Raw genomic sequence first — 18,704 nt, 5'->3', positions numbered from 1 at the left:
AAGAGCTATGTCAAACTTGGTCAGAAGATTTGTCCAACATGTTGAAAACAATTTGCAGCAAAGAAAGTAGTACAGCCTCAGTCAACTTCATCCCAGTTAGATGAACCAAAGTTAGCATATCCAGCAGAAACACTCAATATAAGTCTAACTTTTATTGGGGGGTCTCCCCTCTAAAATTTCAGAGAGTATCAACAAGGAATGCTAAAGGTTATGCAAAATGAAAAATAAGTGAAACTCAAGAGGCAATTTTGCATAACATTCCTGCTGCTGGAGGCTTTGACGGAAATGATTTTCAAACACCTAGAACAACCAACAAGGCATGTCCTGAATGCTTAGATTAAAACCAGCTGATTAAAGAATTAAATGGGAAGGTTCCAATTATCAAAAGCAGCCTGAAAAATTGCAGATTTTGACATTAATACCACCAGAACTGGACTATAAAAGAGGTAATGCAAGAATTTCATGTTTCAGAAAGGATGGTAAGACAGCTAACTTAAAGGCAGAAAATGGTGTACTAGTACTGCAAAAAACAAATGTGGCAAGAAGATTCCAGATGCTGTAAAAGAAACAGTTTTTTTCCAAAATGAAGAAATTAGCAAATTTGCCCACGTAAAAAAGATTGTGTATCAATTAGAATAGATGGAAACAAAGTTCTGATGCAAAAATAATTACTTCTGAATAACTTGAAAGAAATATTTGCTGCATATCAACTTCAGCATGGGTCTGAAACTGGAATTTCCAAATTCTGTGAATTGAAACCAAAATGGTGCATCACTGTAGGTGCTGCAACAACCCATTCAGTCTGTGTTTGCACTGCACACCAAAATGTAAAATTGATGCTTGCAAGCAGTCCAACCAAAGAAGATTACAAGATTGTTAAAACAGTGTGTGATTTGGAATCCAAAAACTGCATGCTTCATCGCTGTGAAATTTATTCTGGAAAACCTCTGCAACAAATTTTAGAAAGCAGTTTTGAAGCCAGTGATCCAGAAGCTACTACTAAGTTCAAACAGTGGGTGCACATGATAGAGACTCATCAGAAACCAAGCAGATGACACAGAAGATTTTATTGAAGATTGATTTCAAAAAATTGATAAGCTTTCCACTCATCAACGTATTGCTAAACATCAAAGAAAGCACCAAAAGTACAAAAAGGAAAGCCTCAATCCAACAGAACTGATCATATTAATGAACTTTGCAGAAAATTAATTATTCAATCATTGTCCAAGATGCAGCTCAAGGTTGTCACTGGGATAACAGCCAAGCAACTTTACACCCATTTGTTGTGTACTTCAGAAACAACTTGGGACATCACATCAACTTCAGAAACAACATCAGCTACCATGTTGTAAGCAACAGCCTACAGCACAACACAATTGGTGTACGTGCTTTTTTAGTGAAGTTAATAGAAGATCTAAAGTGTCGCCTTGAAAAAATCACACACATTTACTTTCAGTGATGGGTCTGCAGCGCAGTATAAAAATTTCAAAAATTTCCTGAATCTTTGTAAACATCAAAGCGACTTTGGAATCTCAGCTGAATGGAACTTTTTTGCAACAAGCCATGGAAAATCTCAGCCATGGATTTCTTCAGGCTGAGGGGTGTAATGCAACTGAAATTCATCGACGAATAAGTAATGTGTACGGTGAAACTTCAATGAATGACAGCAAAGTGCGACAATGGTGCAGGAACTTTAAAGCAGGACGTACAGATGTTCATGATGCAGGCGGTCAGGGAACATGCGATGCAGGCAAGTGTCAACTGATGATCTCGTTGAGCGAGTGGAGAGGCCATTCGAGAAAATCATCGGTTCACAATTTCTGTATTGAGAGATTCGTTTCCTGAAATTTCAAGGTCAGCTCTCTACACCATTGTGAGTGAGACTTCAGTACGCAAACTGTGAGCGAGATTGGTTCCAAAGATGCTGTCCGACCATCACAAAACAATGAGAATGGGCGCCTCCCTAACGTTTCTACCACACAGTCCGGACTTGGCTCCATCTGATTTTCACCTCTTTGCTCACATGAAACACTGGCTAGGAGGACAACATTTAGACACAGACATCAAGCTGCAGACCAGCGTTGAAACATGGCTGAAAACACAGACGGCTCCGTTCTATGACGAGGGTGTTGGAAAGTTGGTACCACGCTACGACAAATGTCTAAATCGGAGTGGCGACTATGTAGAGAAATAGCATAACTATGTAAGTACTTGTTACAAATAAAAAATTTTTTATTTTCACTGTGGTTTTAATTTAGTGATCGATCGGACCTTGAAAAAAAATAACCCTCATAGACTGCAACAACTGAACTCAATTTGCTACATTTGATGTTTACTCAGCTACTCTACTAAGTATATGTTTTTTATAATTTTAAATGGTGAATTGAAAGTTGTTAGATGATAGTTTTGCTGAACTGTAATGTTTAACGAGTAAATATGATTTTAATACCAATTTCAGCGAAGAAGAAAATCCTAATTAAATTATGTACAAAATTAAGCAAGCTTCAGGTTAATAAACAAATTTGTATTATGATAGATTATGTTATTTTTCTTCTCATAACTACAACTACAATGTTGTATTTACTACGTCAGTTTCTTTAATTTTCTGTTACTTATTGTATTACTGCTTAAGTTTTGTTTTCTTAATTTGATTCAAAAAATTTACCAAATACTTGAAAATACTTTCTTATTAATTTCTCATTTCAAATATTTACTCTTTTGTTTATGACAACAATGTTTATTTTATTTTATTTATAGTCTGAAATCATTGAGTGTTCAAATTTCAAAATATTTTTTCAAAAACATCAGTTAATGAATTGTATCCCTAATGAATACTTCAACAGATTGGAAAAATGAATATGTAAAATTAAAAAAGAAATAACAAGCTTTTTAAACAAAATAGTAAAATAAATTTATTAGTTTTGGTTACTGAACAATAAATTTTGGAAGAACAGCAAAAACATCTGTATTCTACAGTATTTACATTTTTTGTACATCAGTGTAAATGTAAACACAAATAAATAAAGCAGAATGCAAGAAACACTTTACTCCAAGAGGCAGGCGCGCGTGCACACACTTTTACAAAGTGTTGATTTTAGGTTGTATAAAGATTTAAGTGTTTTTTTCTAAAGTGTTGATTTTCGGTCAGAATCAAACAGCAAAAAGGGCATATTTAATTGCCCAAATGGCCATAGATTAATTGAAAGCCATACTATTGTTCCAATTGAAAGCACCACTAGCAAAGAAAGACTTCTGAAATGAAAGCCTTCTGTGATTTTCAGTTTGCTAAATGTGAATCTGTAGTTACAGTTTAACTTGCATTCCATGAAAATTTATTTGTGATCATCCAAGTGATGATAACATTCATCAATGGTATTATCAGTGTGAAACGACTAGATTCTATATATACACAGTAGGTCTGAAAAGTTCCCAACCCTAATTTCTGTAGTCAATACAAGAAGCACCATCTCTTAGAAAATCAAGGAACTATGTAGTACGATGTTTGACAAGTGTGTGTAGAAAATTTAATCATGTTTCGTTACTTCAGTCTTGAATTATATTTGGCCACATATGTTGTGTTCATGTGACCTTGTGTGAGCTCACGACATGGAACAGAGAAGCACGATAAAAATTTGTGTGACTGCAAAAATTTTTTATTGAAACTTATTCTATTATACAGCAAGCATTCAGTGATGAAGCCGCATCCCATACAACATACACATGGTGGAAGCAGTTTAAAGACGGTATAGAGTTGTTGGATGACTACAAACAAAGCGGGAGGCCGTCAACAGTTGTTCACAACATAAACGTTGTGAAAGTTCACACGCTCCTGTTCGAACAACCCCATCTTACCCTTCGGGCCAAAGCAGAAGAGGAAAACATCGGTAACGACACAGTACATGCAATTCTAATAGAAAAAATGAACCACCGAAAGTTGTGTTCTCGTTTTGTTCTACAATTCTTGACCGAAGAACAAAAACAAGCGAGTCTTTCTTGCACTCAAAGACTTCATTGAAACTGCCAATAATGACCCGAATTTTTTGCAAATAACTGTAACTGGGGATGAAAGTTGGTGCTTCATGTTAGATCCACAAACAAAGCATCAATCCACTGCTTTGTTAAGTCCTGGAGCACAAAGTCTGGTGAAAGTCGGGCAGAAAAAATCAAAAGTGAAAACAATGTTGATTGAATTCTTCAACTCAAAAGGGCCTAATTAATCATGAATTTGTCCCAACTGGTAAAACCATGAATTCTAAATTCTATTTGGAAGTAATGAAATGCCTAATGCGTTGCATTCATTGAATCTGGTCCAAGTAGCGGAATCCAGGCAGTTGGACTCTCTTGCACGACAGTGTGCCGGCACACATGGCAAGTTTTAACACATTATTAATCCACAAATTAAATCACTGTCTTATCCCACCCACCCTATTCACCTGACTTGGCTCCAACAGACTAATTTCTGTTCCTGAAACTTAAGTTGAAAATGAAAGGCTGCTTTTTCGACGACATTCCGGCCATCCAAAGGGTTTGCAGCAAAAAGATGAAGGTGATCTCAACAAAGTGATTTTTCCATAGCATCTGATGGGCTCTACCAGCACTGCAAAGAGTGTGTAACTAGAGAAGGGTTCTATGTAAAGGGCTGATGTGAGTAAATTCATTTATCTTTAAATCTGTATTTTTATTTAATTTAGTTCGGGAACTTTTCAGACATACTGTGTAGGGAAGTGTATGTGATGATCCAGGATGTGTGAAGATATGTTAAAAAAATGTCAGGGAGTCTTTCCCACAAAGTTCTAAAAAATATGTTTGGAAGGCCAGCTGCGAACGAACAATGCTGGTGATGACACTGTAGAAGTTTGAAAGAAACATTTACATAGCGTCCATATTGTTTATAGCTGTTACAGACTTTGAAGCCAATCAACCATGCTGTGCAGACTTCACAGTCTTCCAATATACTTGTAGAAAATCCAGTCAACATAACAAAAATTACATAAAATGCATATTTCATATAATTCTGTTTAAATATAAAACCATAAATGGGCATTAGCCATTACAGTACCCAGTACACAAAGTTATTGCAGTTATTGAATCTTCTTCACTAATTACCATTTAATAATTAAGAAATGAGAAGTTTATCAGTTGTCTACCAACATACACAGGCAAAAAAAAGTTATAAAATATACAAGGCCCATACAGATCACAGTATTACTGCAACAAGAAAAACATTTTGATCCCATTTTAATAAAGATTATGAACTACGAAACATAGCATTAAAACTTTTACGATAAAAATAACACTGAAATTAATTAACCGTGCAAAAAACACTAACCAAAAAAGCAAAATCATACAAAAGAACCATGCAATACACCATGCTATGAAGAAAAAATATTTACAATACCTAAACATAAATTCATATAGTCGTTATGTTGAGTAACATTTGACATTAAATGTTGAGTAACATTTGACATTAAATGTTGAGTAACATTTGACATTAAATGTTAAAAATTACAATCATACTTTAAAATGGTAATTAATTTAAATGATAGAACTGTGTTTTTGTAAGCCAAACAAAATGTAAATATATAATTTGGAATTACATAATTTAATAATTACCATTATACGACTTTTCACTAGAGATAAATATCACACCAATTTTGAATTTCCAACTTAAATTTACCATAGTAATGTGAGATGAGTTCCAAGGATAAATGAATAATATTAAAATTATATATTTTAATTTTTAACCATCAAATCAGAAACTAAAAAGAACTCACTGTGAAAGCACTTTTAGGATTTTTAATTACATCTCAATTTTCAAAAATAAATTGTCAAATTAGAACTTACTGTCCCCTCAAAATGAACTTTTAAAAATGAATTCATAAATTATCAGAATGCGATTATGTGAATTTACACCTTCATCAGACAGCAGTTCACATTAGCCAGAAAAAAGCTGACAATGCCAAATGAAAAATGCAGTTTAATGTGAAGATTTATATTTAAAAATTAACTAAGATATGGTAAAATATTTGAATGCTTTGAAGACAAGTTCTTTCAAATCACAGATTTGATAATTATAAATTAAAATATACAACTTTAATATTCTTTAAATTAGTGGTTTAATTCATTCAATAAAGCAATAATATGGCTTACTTTGTTTATTAACTCAGTCACTCTCAACAAACATACGTCCAATTAACAAATTTCTATTGGGTATCAATTAAAAATTGGGCCAACTGAGTAAGATTCACCATCATTTTAATTATACATTATAAAAACATCAATTACTATCCATAATGAAATACCATTTCATACATACAGATTACCAATATTTATTTCTAATAGAATTAATAAATTAAACAAAGAGTGAGTCATGATTATCAAGCAGACATTTGATTAGTAAAAAGAAAACCTATCACAATGGCTTAACACCACTTAGGCCTATTTTAAATAAGAACCAACCACATAACCTCCCTATTATTTTTTTTTTTTAACAGTAAATAACAACAATAATAGCACAACAGAAATGAGTACCAAACTGTGGTGTTTAACCAATAATCATACCTTCATTAGTTTGAGCATTTGTGATCTGCAAATCAAAATCAGTAGTTTTGCCGATTTGTTTCTGCTGAAGAATGGCCTTTTTCAGATCTTTTACAGATATATGTAGTCCATCAAATGTAATTGTATCATACGTCAATGCCGACTTGAATTTATAATGTATGGAAGACATTATATTGTTCCGAAGAACAATACATACCAATGAAACGTCTATCTTCCCAGTTCACCGATAAGCTAAGGAAAAAAACAAAAAAAAGTTCAAAATTAAGCAACTTTTTCCTGAATTATTTGACAATACCTTAAGAAAAATCTATGTTTAAACCCATGGTTTAGCTAATGCTTGCTGTTTAAAAAACAAGCTTAATAAACTTTAAAAACCTATGAAGAGGAGAAAAACTGATGATGAGACGTTATGCTTACAAATAGAAATACTTAAGTTTTAACTTTGAAAATCCAACTCTAACACTAACAGCAATGGACATCTATAAACTTTCTTTACATCTAAGAATGGTTGTCAAAAACACAGAATCTAACAATGACAGATTTCACCACATCACCAGTTCTGAAATTTTGTAACTTCTTTAGTGGACTCATTCCTACTGAAAAAATGGAAATGAAGTTCCTGAATGGATTTTCCAAGAGCAAAAATTTGGTAACAAGACATTTTGACTGAGACACACTATCTCATTAGATCAATGTAAACTAATATTAATATAAATTTAAAGCAGAGATATAATTACTACCGAATTCATTGTTTTATTAGTCAAATTTTATTACAAATTTCCATCATATTCATAAGGAGTTCCTACAACACCAAATTAAAAAGTATACTAGTCTTATTGTCAGTTGTCACTAAATGATGAAACTAACGTATTGTAAATATTACTTATTACACAAGGCTGCAAAATTTGGGTTGTGGAATGTTTTTTAACTTTTGATAATTGATTCCTATGTATTTTTTACGCTCATTTTTTCCATGATGTCATTTTTTTCGAAAATTGTAATTTCTAAACTTGTAAAAAGTTGAAAAATTTCAACAATGTGATACTATAAAACTGACATAAAAATTTTTTTTTATAATAAATTAATATAATATATTCACTTTTTTGGCTTATACTACTTTGGCATTCTTATGGCTAAACACTGAGTGGTCTGAAAAGGAGGGCGAGGGGGTTGGGGTTGAAGATAAGACGGTGGATGAGCTTGGTTGACAGGTTGTGACAAGACTTAAATGATATAACATGTTTATCGGCAGCTTACTGGAGCGTTTCAACCATCAGGCATGTGCAAATAGGGGTTTTTTCAGTCCTACATGATCAAACGCATTTTTGTCAATGGAAAATATATTTTCAGGCCATAAAGCAAGCTTTCAGTTTACTTCAAAATTCATTTCCATTTGTTCAAAATGGCTTGAAGGGGCTGCAAAAATTCTGCAGATTCGTTTTGTTACATTTGTGATAAATTAATGGTGGAAAGGCATAAACGGAATATAACAAGTTTCGTTCGACAAGTGTACCTCATACATTTTGGAATGAAAATAGGAGATCCAGACAAAAATTGGGCACCCCACTACATTTGCTACTCATGTGTTGAAGGACTTAGACGGTGGTCAATAGGTGAACAAGAAGCATTCAGATTTGGAGTTCCAATGGTGTGATGAGAGCCACAAAATCAAACCAATAATTGTTACTTTTGTTTTATTGGTGTTCATGGTTTCAATTTGAAGAATAAAAACAGAATCGTCTATCCTAATATGCCACCCGCTTTACGGCCAGTTCCTCAAGGTTCAGACAAACCCAGAGCCAATTCCACCAGGAAATTTACCTGAAGTAGATGGTTCAAAGTGATGCTTGTAAAGAGATAAATAACAGATTTTCCAAGATACCTGAAATTAGCATGTATTTTATCAACTCTTATATTGTCTCAGGAAAACATTTTGCATATATTAAAAATGATAATTTGTTTAAATAAACAGCTGTAATATGATACAGTTTTTCCTAAGGGAAGTAATGTTTCTGGGGTAGTCCAATAACATTATGACATTTTTCAATAATTAACAGCATTCTTCAGTATGCTGAAGAATGAATTCAGCATTCACTCTTTATTGATCCAATCACATCAACATAAAACAGTTTGTTAAACTACAATCAGGGTTTTGACCTAATGTAAATAGAAAACCTCAAAATAAAATTAATTCAGCTCACCTATACAATGATAAACAGATCATATTACAAAATCTAGGTAACAATATAAATATTAAGACTAAAAATTATGAATATGGCTATTCCTTTTTCTAACAGAAAATATTAATTCTTTTATTAATTTTTTTAAAAAAGTAAAGTAAATTTTTATTTTTCATGTATTTTTTTTTCCAAGGAAATTTTTAATATATTTTCAAAACACCAGAACAAAGCCAAGGAGGCAAAATATCAGCGATTGGCCACATGTTGAAAAAACCAGGACATACATTGCGATACCATAGCATGGAAGACAGCAAAGTCTTTATAAGTTTCCTGTAATTATTTCTGTGACTTTACAGCACAATTATTTATTTTCTCAATAATATGAACATAGGCAATTACAGTCTTTTTTTTTAAGGCTAATGAAAAAAATGTTAGGTAACACTTGCTAAGAATTATATCTGGAATCAGATGAATTAAAAAAAAATTATTCACGAGTTCCAAGCATTTCTTATGATGCTATATTATATAATCTTTGAAATTTATCTGCACTCTATTACTTCTGCTTAAACCAAACACTTCTGTATTTAATACACTTTGAATACCTTTTATGGTACTAGACCAATAAGCAAATCACTTTATAATAATATTAATAGCTTAAAAATAATGTATAAAAAAAAACACAAAAATCATCCATCTTAGAAATTTCATAACAAATTTTACTAAGTATTAAATAATGGAACTGTAAACTTAACAAAAATATTACTTCTAAAACTAGATATTTTTGAAAAATTGGTACGGTTTTACAAAATTTAACCAAACACAAGTACTAGAGTCATCAAAGGAAGTCAAAAAAGGAAGAGCAAATTTTATTTTAAAAATTGTAGGTTTGCTGGAATTTACAATTAGGCACACTAAGGACATATCTAAAGCATTCTAATTCTATTATGTTATATGTTTCAGAAGTAAAACGGAAATAAATATCCAGGTTTTAATATGAGCCCACCAAGCTGGTCTAGTGGTTAACTATTCATCGCTTATCAGCTGACTTCAGTGTCAAAAGTTCTAAGGTTCAAATCCTAGTGGACAATTTCTTTTATGCAAATTTGAATACTAGATTGTAGATACCAGTGTTCTTTGGTGGTTGGGTTTCAATTAACCACACATCTCAGGAACAGTCGACCTGAGACTGTACAGGACTACACTTCATTTACATTCATACATATCACTCTCTGAAGTAATACCTTATGGCGGTTCCAGAGGCTAAACAGAAAAAATAAAGAAGAAAAAAAATTTTTAAATGGAAATTATGGTCTTTTTTTCTACGAAAAAGATACACTGGGTACTATTAAAAGTAATTGATATTACATATAAACTTGTATATCAACTTTAAAAAATTATCTACAGATGGTGACTAAAAAATTTAAAGCTAGTACCAACTGTTACTGAAGCAAAACAACTGTTATAGTAGAACAATATACTTAGTGCTAAATGTAACACATTTAATAAAAGCTAATGATCATTTACTATGAAAACATCTCTCTCTCTTCCTCTCACTCTCTCTCTCTGTGTGTGTGTGCGCACACACACACACGCATAGATTTTGTAAGCCCTATGAATTTTTCAAAAATACTTAATTTAGAAGTAATATTTTTGTTAAATTTACAAAGTTACACACAAACACACAAGTGCGCACACCAAGATATTCCTTAAAAAAGAAAAGTAATTTCTTAAACTTTTTGTATACTCTCATCTCACATTTAAAAAAAATTATCTACTGCTAACGTACATGTACAAACTGACTTTCATAAATTTATTTTCAGCTACAGGATGTTAACCAATGTTTCTGAGAATATAAGTAAGGGTCAATCCAAATCAAATCAACCAATGATTGATTGCTGACAAAATTTATTTATTTTTTATTTTTTTACCTAAGTTTGTACTGTACTCAGAGAGTTGAAAACAGTATTCATTAATTTTTTTTAATGTATTTTTTTGAGCGGCCATTTTGTATTGATTTCAGTTTTCAGAGGTTTGTGTTAAACGCTGTAGCTCCTTGGTTTTTAAAGATATTCAGTTCAAAGACCATGATAAAGAACATAAAATGTACAATATTTTCTGTCCAGTATATATTTAGGCCTACTTAACTGTAAATAAACAAAAAAATTGATAAATGTTAATGTTTTCAAACAAAATCCTTTTCTTTTAAAATTAAAAAGGTTAATGTTTTACTAATAATAAAGGTAAAACTATGACTCACCTTCTATTTTTTTTTCTGGATAGTCTTTATGGAAAACTACTTTCTTAAAAAGTTTCAGACCTGAGAGTTATATACCTTTTTTTTAATGGATCTTCAAATATAGCGACTTTCTAAAATTGGGTATTTTCAATCTGAAATATCTCAGACTGGGCACAATTGAAAAATCCAAAATTTTACGGAAACATTGGGTTATAATAATTGTTTAAAATTTCAACACTGAGGCTTCATTGGTTTTTTAGTTATAAATTTTTAAATATAGCTAAAATTACAGGAAGCGCTCTATTAAGTGCAGATATTAAATTGCTTATAGTATTATTTTTATAACACATTATTTTTATTTACTATACTTCTGCTCTTTACAATCTTAACAAAAGAAAATACAATGTGTTATATATATTGTCTTGTCATGGCTGCTCTTAAGAACATGTAAGCTAATTTTAATTGTTAATTTTTGAACACAATTTTTCACTTATGTTGAAACTACAACCTGTTGTAGTTTCAACATTTGTGAATTCTGTTGGCATAAGTTTTCATAGTACCTTACTGACTGGAACCCACACACTGTCATTTTTAGAAGCTTGGAAAGAGGTTCTTGGAGCATGTAGATGGAAGAAGGATGAAAAGGAGGTCGTTGTTTTCCTCTGCTGTTTCCTCAATTCTACCGATCCACTATTTATTGTCATAAATGCATACTACTGTATCATTTTTTCAAATGAAAATACACTATCTGGAAGTACTGAAGTGCTGCAGTCAGTAAATTTTTCTTATTCTGAGTACACATAACATCTGATCTGTGTTTGATTTAGAGATACAAATCTACGACATGACCTTATATTTGGTATTCGTATGCAACTATCAAACCTGTTCTGTAATTTCATGCTGCTTGATTGAACTTCTTCTGATGGATGTTATATAGATAAAATTTAAGCCTGGTACATTATCAAGATAAAATCTGTACATATCTTCAGCTGTTAAAATTTTATTGCTGTGTGGTTGCTGCAAACTAGCCTTTTTGTGAAGCCACTGATTCAATCACAAGCGTTCTTGCCATGTGAGGAAACAAAAAGGTTTCACTCAACTACTAGATCAAATTTGTCTTGTGGTGACAAATGTTGCAGAAGTTTTTTTTTTTTTTTATATTGACTGCTGGCTCCATCGCTAAGATACATTATTTTACTTCTTGGGCTACTTTCTTAACTTCTTTAACTTAAATTCTTCTTATCATTCTTATCAAAAATACTTTTGATAAGCAAGAGCAGTAGGGTGTTGTGCTCAAAGTTGTCACTTATAACACAAACTCTTGCAGTAAATCTTCTCTTCATCTTTTCTGTAGTTAAAACACATAGGGATGTAAGGTTGCTTGTGGATTGGACCAATGAAAACTTTGAATTTCATCTTTTAAGACAAATGTGAAGTTCTCTGCGAAAACACATAGTGTTATACAAACATCTTTTGATAAATTTTCCTTGAGTTCTTTCAAGTATTTTGACTGTGCTTTTGAAATGCAGTAATGTTTCTTTAATGTTAACAGTTTTTCAACTCCTCAAAAAAAAAATCATCATTAGGCATACCCCGAGTTATTAGCTCAGCTTGATCAGTACTAACCCACTCGACAAAAGTAACGTCATCAGGAAGATTGTCAGTTTCATCCCTTAAAAAAAGTTCTTTTCCTCTACAAAACTGACTATTATTGAGCGTACACTCATTACTCTGAGAGTCACAAACCATAAATCAATTAAGTCTTCGTAATCTGTATTCATTTTTACCCCCGCAAGCAAAACTTTAACATTTTGGTGATACTTACATTATATACATTGTGTGTACCAGCTGATCCAGATAACACACACCACTTAGGCCTTAAGGAGCAAAAAAAATGTTATGATTGCGGTATTTTTGTTTAAAACTAACAAATAACTCACTCAAAAAATACAATATTTAGTCTTTTTTGTTTGTAAACTTTATGACCCAACAATACACATTCCTTTTTTCCAGGGCACAATCTACCGTTGTCATCAATCATCTTCGTAAAACTTAATGACATCACAACTTTTTTCAATTTATTTGTTGCCATCATTCTTTTTTAAATCTGGCAACACACCTTGAGTTTTCAATAAGTTCCATGATAACCTTACTTGACAGGCTGTCACATTAAATTCTTCACATATCCTTTGTTTTGACTAAGAGCTTGGTAAAAGACTGATGATCTTTAGTTTTTCTTCTTTTTCAGCTAATTTGCATTTTTCTTCTGTTCAATAAGTTTCTTGTATTCATTTGAGCAATCTTCTTCACCTTCTTTATCTTTTTCCTCTTCATCTGTCACTCTCAATGAAAGAAGAAGCCAATTTTCTTTTGACAGCTAAACATATTTTTTCTGTTTTAGTTTTTACTGCTCTCTGACGTTTTCTTTTATTCAGTTTTAAAATATTATTTTGGATGTGGGGACAGATTGAATGATTTGCAAACTGCATCTACTATATTTAAACTACTACCTTCGCCAATGAAGGATTTTTCAATGTCTGTTTCTGGTTGGTAATCTATGTCAATGTCACTTGGTCTTTTCTTCAATAACTACTACACCAAAATTTTTTTATTGCATGTAGGACAAAGTTATTTACCAGAGATTAAATTAACGGGAACATTTTGCTCTTTTTTGTAATGTTTAAGAAATATTTCTCTTAAACCTCTCCTTATAAGCTTTTTGTGAATACTTAAGAGGATCACTACAATTTCTTCTAAACATATGATGGTACTTAAGTTTATGGAATGGAATGGAATGCAAAGTTGGCAGGAGTCTATTACTCCCTACTTTATCGCAGAACCTGGACAGAGTCCCTTGCTGCTGGATCATTCTAATCGGGCTTGTTTTTAAAAAGGTTATTTTTTAATCTCGGATCTAATTTTTCAAGTTTTGTCTATTATTATTTTAGTGAATTTAAGACGGATTTAATTGCATTCCAATCCGTTGTTAAACCAGCGTTATCGAACCCATTTCATGGGCCGACCGCGGAAGGCTAGGCTTATAAAGCCTGTCCTCCCGACGTAATTCCCCTTCAGACCGTCCACTGAAGTCCTTTCGGTGCTAACTCTTTAATAGGCTAGCAGGAATACGCCACAACGGGGCACTAGCTATAAGGAGGGAGCAATGCGTCCCCTTTTCCGGAGGAGTCGCAATTGCTGGGATATTTTGTCTTACTGTAAGTTTTTTTTTAAATTTAGACCGCGTTTTTGTTTTATGCGCGACTTACCGTGTTTGACGTCTTCAAACTATATAACTCGCGAAAACTTTTCACTCGCGACCCCGGAAACGCGTCTGACGCACTATTCCGTTTATGGCTCATGCGATATGGAGGCCCCTAAGCCTGGTTTGTCGATTTTCGGCTACCGCACCGCACCATCACGGTGGTTCGTCCAGTACGGCGTGAGGCCGCTTCCTTACAACTGTCGGAGTTGGGTCCTCTCGGCAGATGTCCCGAAGATGACTGTGTTCGGACACAGCCGCTCTCCCGAACAGTCTGCGCGCCTGCGCCACCCCCACCTCGGACACGGATTGAAATCTCGCATCACTTAAGTTTACGACACTTACAAATAGTTTCTAGTTCACTTGATAATAGAAGTTCTAATAATAATTGTTCACTCTCCCTCAAATCACTTATTTATAAATTTCCTTAGAAAAAGGCTGGTAATCAGGTTTATGACACAATTCACCAGTTAATAATCCTACAGACAACCCCGTAATAATAAAAAAATGTCACAACCTGAAAAACAGAACATTAATATTTCACAAGTTAACTCCACAACAGTCGACTGCACAATAAAAATAAAAGCAGCTATGAATCCTTAAGGTGGCAAGAACTCTACCTTAATTGTGTGGTGGGAAGTCTACTTGTCCAGACCTGAATGCAGCTACTTGATACTGTACAGCTACCAATCAATGCATTCAGGTCTGAAGTTGTAGACTCCCAACCACTACTTATGCATCAGATATGTCTCCTCTCTCTCTCTCTCTCTCACTCTGTGTGTGTGCGCACACGCATGTACTCCAGTATCGATCCAGATTATCAACTATAAGTTGATAATCTTAATTAAGCAAAAAATTGCTTAATATTACTGTGTTATTTAGATTTTTACTACAAGCAGTGTATTATCTGCACTTATAGCGCTTCCTGAAATTTTCACTATATTTAACAATTTGTAACTAAAAAACTAATAAAGTCTCAGTGATGAAATTTTAAATACTTATTACAATCCAATGAAAGAATTTTTGATGAAAAATTTTTGATTATTTAAGTGTCGCCCTTATCAGAAATTTCAGATTGAAAATACCCAATTTTAGAAAAATTACAATATTTGAAAACCCATTATAAAAAAGGATGGACTCTTAAGGCCTGAAACCTTTTAGGGAAGTGGAATACTATAGATTTTATCCATAAAAAAATTAAAGGCGTCTTGTTTTATCTTTAACATTTTTAATTTGAAAACATAAAGTAGGCCTAACTATATACTGGACAGAAAATATTGTACATTTTATGCTCTTTAGCATGGTTTTTGTTTGAACTGAATATCTTTAAAAACCAAGAAGCTACTGCATCTAACACAAACCTCTAAAAGAAAAAATACCCTGATACAGTAATACAAAATACGCTCAAAAAAAAATTGAACATCTAGAAAAATTAATCAATAACTGTTTAATGGTCAACTCCGGATTAGTACAAACTTAAAAAAATAAATAAATTTTTTTGACAGCACACTTTACAAATTAAACTGGTTGATTTGATATGGACTGACCCGTAAACTTATGTCAATGCAACAAATCCCTAAATGTATAGTTTGTTATGAACCAGTCAGAAAAGTAGTGTACTAAGAACATGTATCAGCAAGATTAAACCTTTTCTTAACAGTTTCAATAGTTCTGCCATTGGAATCACCTACGCCAAAGAACAAAGCATTTGATGTAAGCTTTGCTCTAACTTCCAAAAGTTGTTCCAACAACTCAAGACATTTTAGATGAAAAATGAAATGCTAAAATAGACTTTTTTACCTATGAATTTAGTCACACACTACACAGAGCATTTTAATTATTCCTGAGGGAAAGAATTTCTCTAAGACAAAAATTTGAGTCACCATCACCATGCATGACAGTAGAAATGATTATAAAAGTGTCACCGATCATCTGTGACACAAACAACAGATTATCAAGATGTTTGCAAAGTTACAAGGCTATCAAATGGTATGTTACACACATCGGAATATGAACATCAGATGAAGTACAACAAACTTTGTTCACTTTTTGAACAGAATCCAGTAAGCTTGCTGTTTGCTTCTAAAGCATAATAACAGAAAAGAGACATTAAGACATGCCCGTGGGATTTCCTATCCGGATTAGTGTTTAATGATAGCTGTACAATTATTACGCAATAAAAAATTTTAAAAAATTGGTATGATGAAACCCTCCATCCTCCTCTAAAGGAAAAAGCTCCCGATGGAAATTTTTAAATACCTAATTAATACGGGACACAAATAGGCTAAGATATTGAATAATAATAACTAGCTGTTGCAATTAAACATTAAGCAACAGACAATTCCCTCCCCTAAATTGCATGCCTTGCCATTTGACTTCCAGGGTTGAAAGAGCAATTTGCTCACTGCACTGAAGAGAAACAAGCAGCTTAGCAAAACATGAACATAACAGCACCAGTTACTTCCTTGACTTCAACTTCAAGAAACAATCTGGAATTATCAGAGTATAAGCCCCAGTTACCTTCTTTTAAGGACAGCAGCAGTTAATAATTCTTTTAGAATCAATTTCTCAGAAACTTTGAGTAATACCTTGTATTGTAAAACCAACCACTAATAAAAATGTGAATCACACAAAAGAGTGAAGGCAAACACACATGCACGAGCATTTGTTTGCCTTCAGCGAGTGTGTGTGTGTCACACATTTATATTGCATACGAATTATATATTAATACTACATTTAGGTGAAAATACACATAAAGCACATAGTATTATTTTGCTTGCTACATAAATAAAATTGTAATCCTAAAAATAGAAAGATTATGAGTGCTAAATACTGAATATTCAAGCAAAAGTAAAAAATTTACATAATTTAAAATAAGATCTCAAGCCACTATCACTCTTTCTCACCTGCTCTATTTTATATATATATACACATACACAAAACTCGAACATATCTATATTAACCTCCAGATTATCTTAAAATCAAGATAAAAATATTACCTACATATATATATAGAGATATATATATATATATATATATCTCACTAGAATATTCTATATAATAAATTCCTCCTATATAACAGTACAATTCTAAATCTCTAGATCTCCTGTAAAATCAACACAAAGATAATACCAATAATCATACTGGTATATCAATACTGGATAATATTAATAATCCAACTATTAAGATATAATCTGGGTCTCTAATTATAGCAATATAGTCTACAAAAAAAAAAATCTACTACTAGAAATTTGCAAATTTAAGTCCAGACCATTACAGCAACAAGATTTTTTTTTACTGTTTACTATTACTACAGTAAGTAGCTTATAAAATTGACTACTAAATACAGAAATCAAATTCGGCACTACATTTAACGACAGCAAGCTTATCAACTATGTTCTGCCAGTTACAGTACTCAGCTCAAGACATAAAACAATGCCAACAAACTGTGGTTGTGTTTGAGCAGTTACATTCGTAACTGCTAAATACTGACACTAAAAATAATACTAACTAAAACTGGCGAATACAACTGTATTGACAGTTCTTGAAAACTATAAGTTAGAACTTATACAAGTATAAGTTCTAACTTCCACAGGGGGTATAAGTTAGAACTTCCACAATATAACTTGTTTAATTCCTATTTCTTTGTCATATTGTACTTAGTCCAGAGGCAAAGGCCTTTATCAAAACTGACAAAGGATATTGTACTTAGTCCAGAGGCACAGGCCTTTATCAAAACTGACAAAGGCAAGTCCAAATACAGATTAGAGGTCAACAGAAACATAATAAAATTGCTTCAAATGGAAATTGAAACTACGTATTAAAGTGACTACATAAAAAGTATGCATTAAATATTTTTCGTACAACTAGGAATTCAAAAGAAAAGAAGTTCACACTGTCGTAAATTATGATAATTCTTGGTACAATAAATGCAAACACTTCAAACAAGCAAAATGCTACAGAAGAAGAAATATTCATCAAATTCAGTCCTAATGAACATTTTCAAATAAAATGAAGACAAAAATACTTACCTTTTTTTAGTAAAAATAATATTTTATAATGTACTTTGTGTGTGTGCGCGCGCGCACACACACAATTAAATGCATTGGGTTTTTACTTTAGGCTGCATTAAGAACATGATCTTAAATTCTTTGAGTTTGGAATGAAAAATTGTTCTACTTCACTTACATAAAAGCACTTATCATATACATAACATAAACAGAAAATGTATTAAGATATTCTTATAAATTTATAGTTATTCATTATAATGTACACAGTACATTGATTTGGCAGCCTAGATATGTTATCACATAAAATTTAAATAATTATGTTTTTAAATAATCCTTTAAAGCAGTTCCTTTGAGTTAGTACTTATTAACTTTACTAATAATCTATTAGTCAATTAATATCTATCCCACTTAACTACTGTATTGGATAAACTAAAGTAAATAAATGTCACAAATAGATA

At 32.3% G+C, this 18,704-nt stretch overlaps 1 protein-coding gene across 5 annotated transcripts in view; it reads right to left on the bottom strand.

The window, feature by feature from the left end:
• The window catches only part of LOC142329723 (uncharacterized), a 187,535-nt gene that overhangs the window by 162,074 nt on the left and 6,757 nt on the right, over positions 1-18,704 (bottom strand). For 3 of the 5 annotated variants that reach the window (XM_075374451.1, XM_075374458.1, XM_075374452.1), the window contains exon 2: positions 6,562-6,792. The exons of the other annotated variants lie outside the window; for them this stretch is intronic. In XM_075374451.1, the coding sequence (XP_075230566.1) occupies positions 6,562-6,730 (169 nt within the window). In that variant the 5' untranslated portion in view covers positions 6,731-6,792. The remainder of the gene's footprint in view (positions 1-6,561; positions 6,793-18,704) is intronic. 5 annotated transcript variants of the gene reach the window in all.

This window comes from Lycorma delicatula, chromosome 9 (assembly GCF_047948215.1).
Source record: "Lycorma delicatula isolate Av1 chromosome 9, ASM4794821v1, whole genome shotgun sequence".
Classification (NCBI taxonomy): domain Eukaryota; kingdom Metazoa; phylum Arthropoda; class Insecta; order Hemiptera; family Fulgoridae; genus Lycorma; species Lycorma delicatula.
The sequence above is the reverse complement of the archived record's forward strand: the minus strand, read 5'-3'. Positions and strand labels throughout refer to the sequence as shown.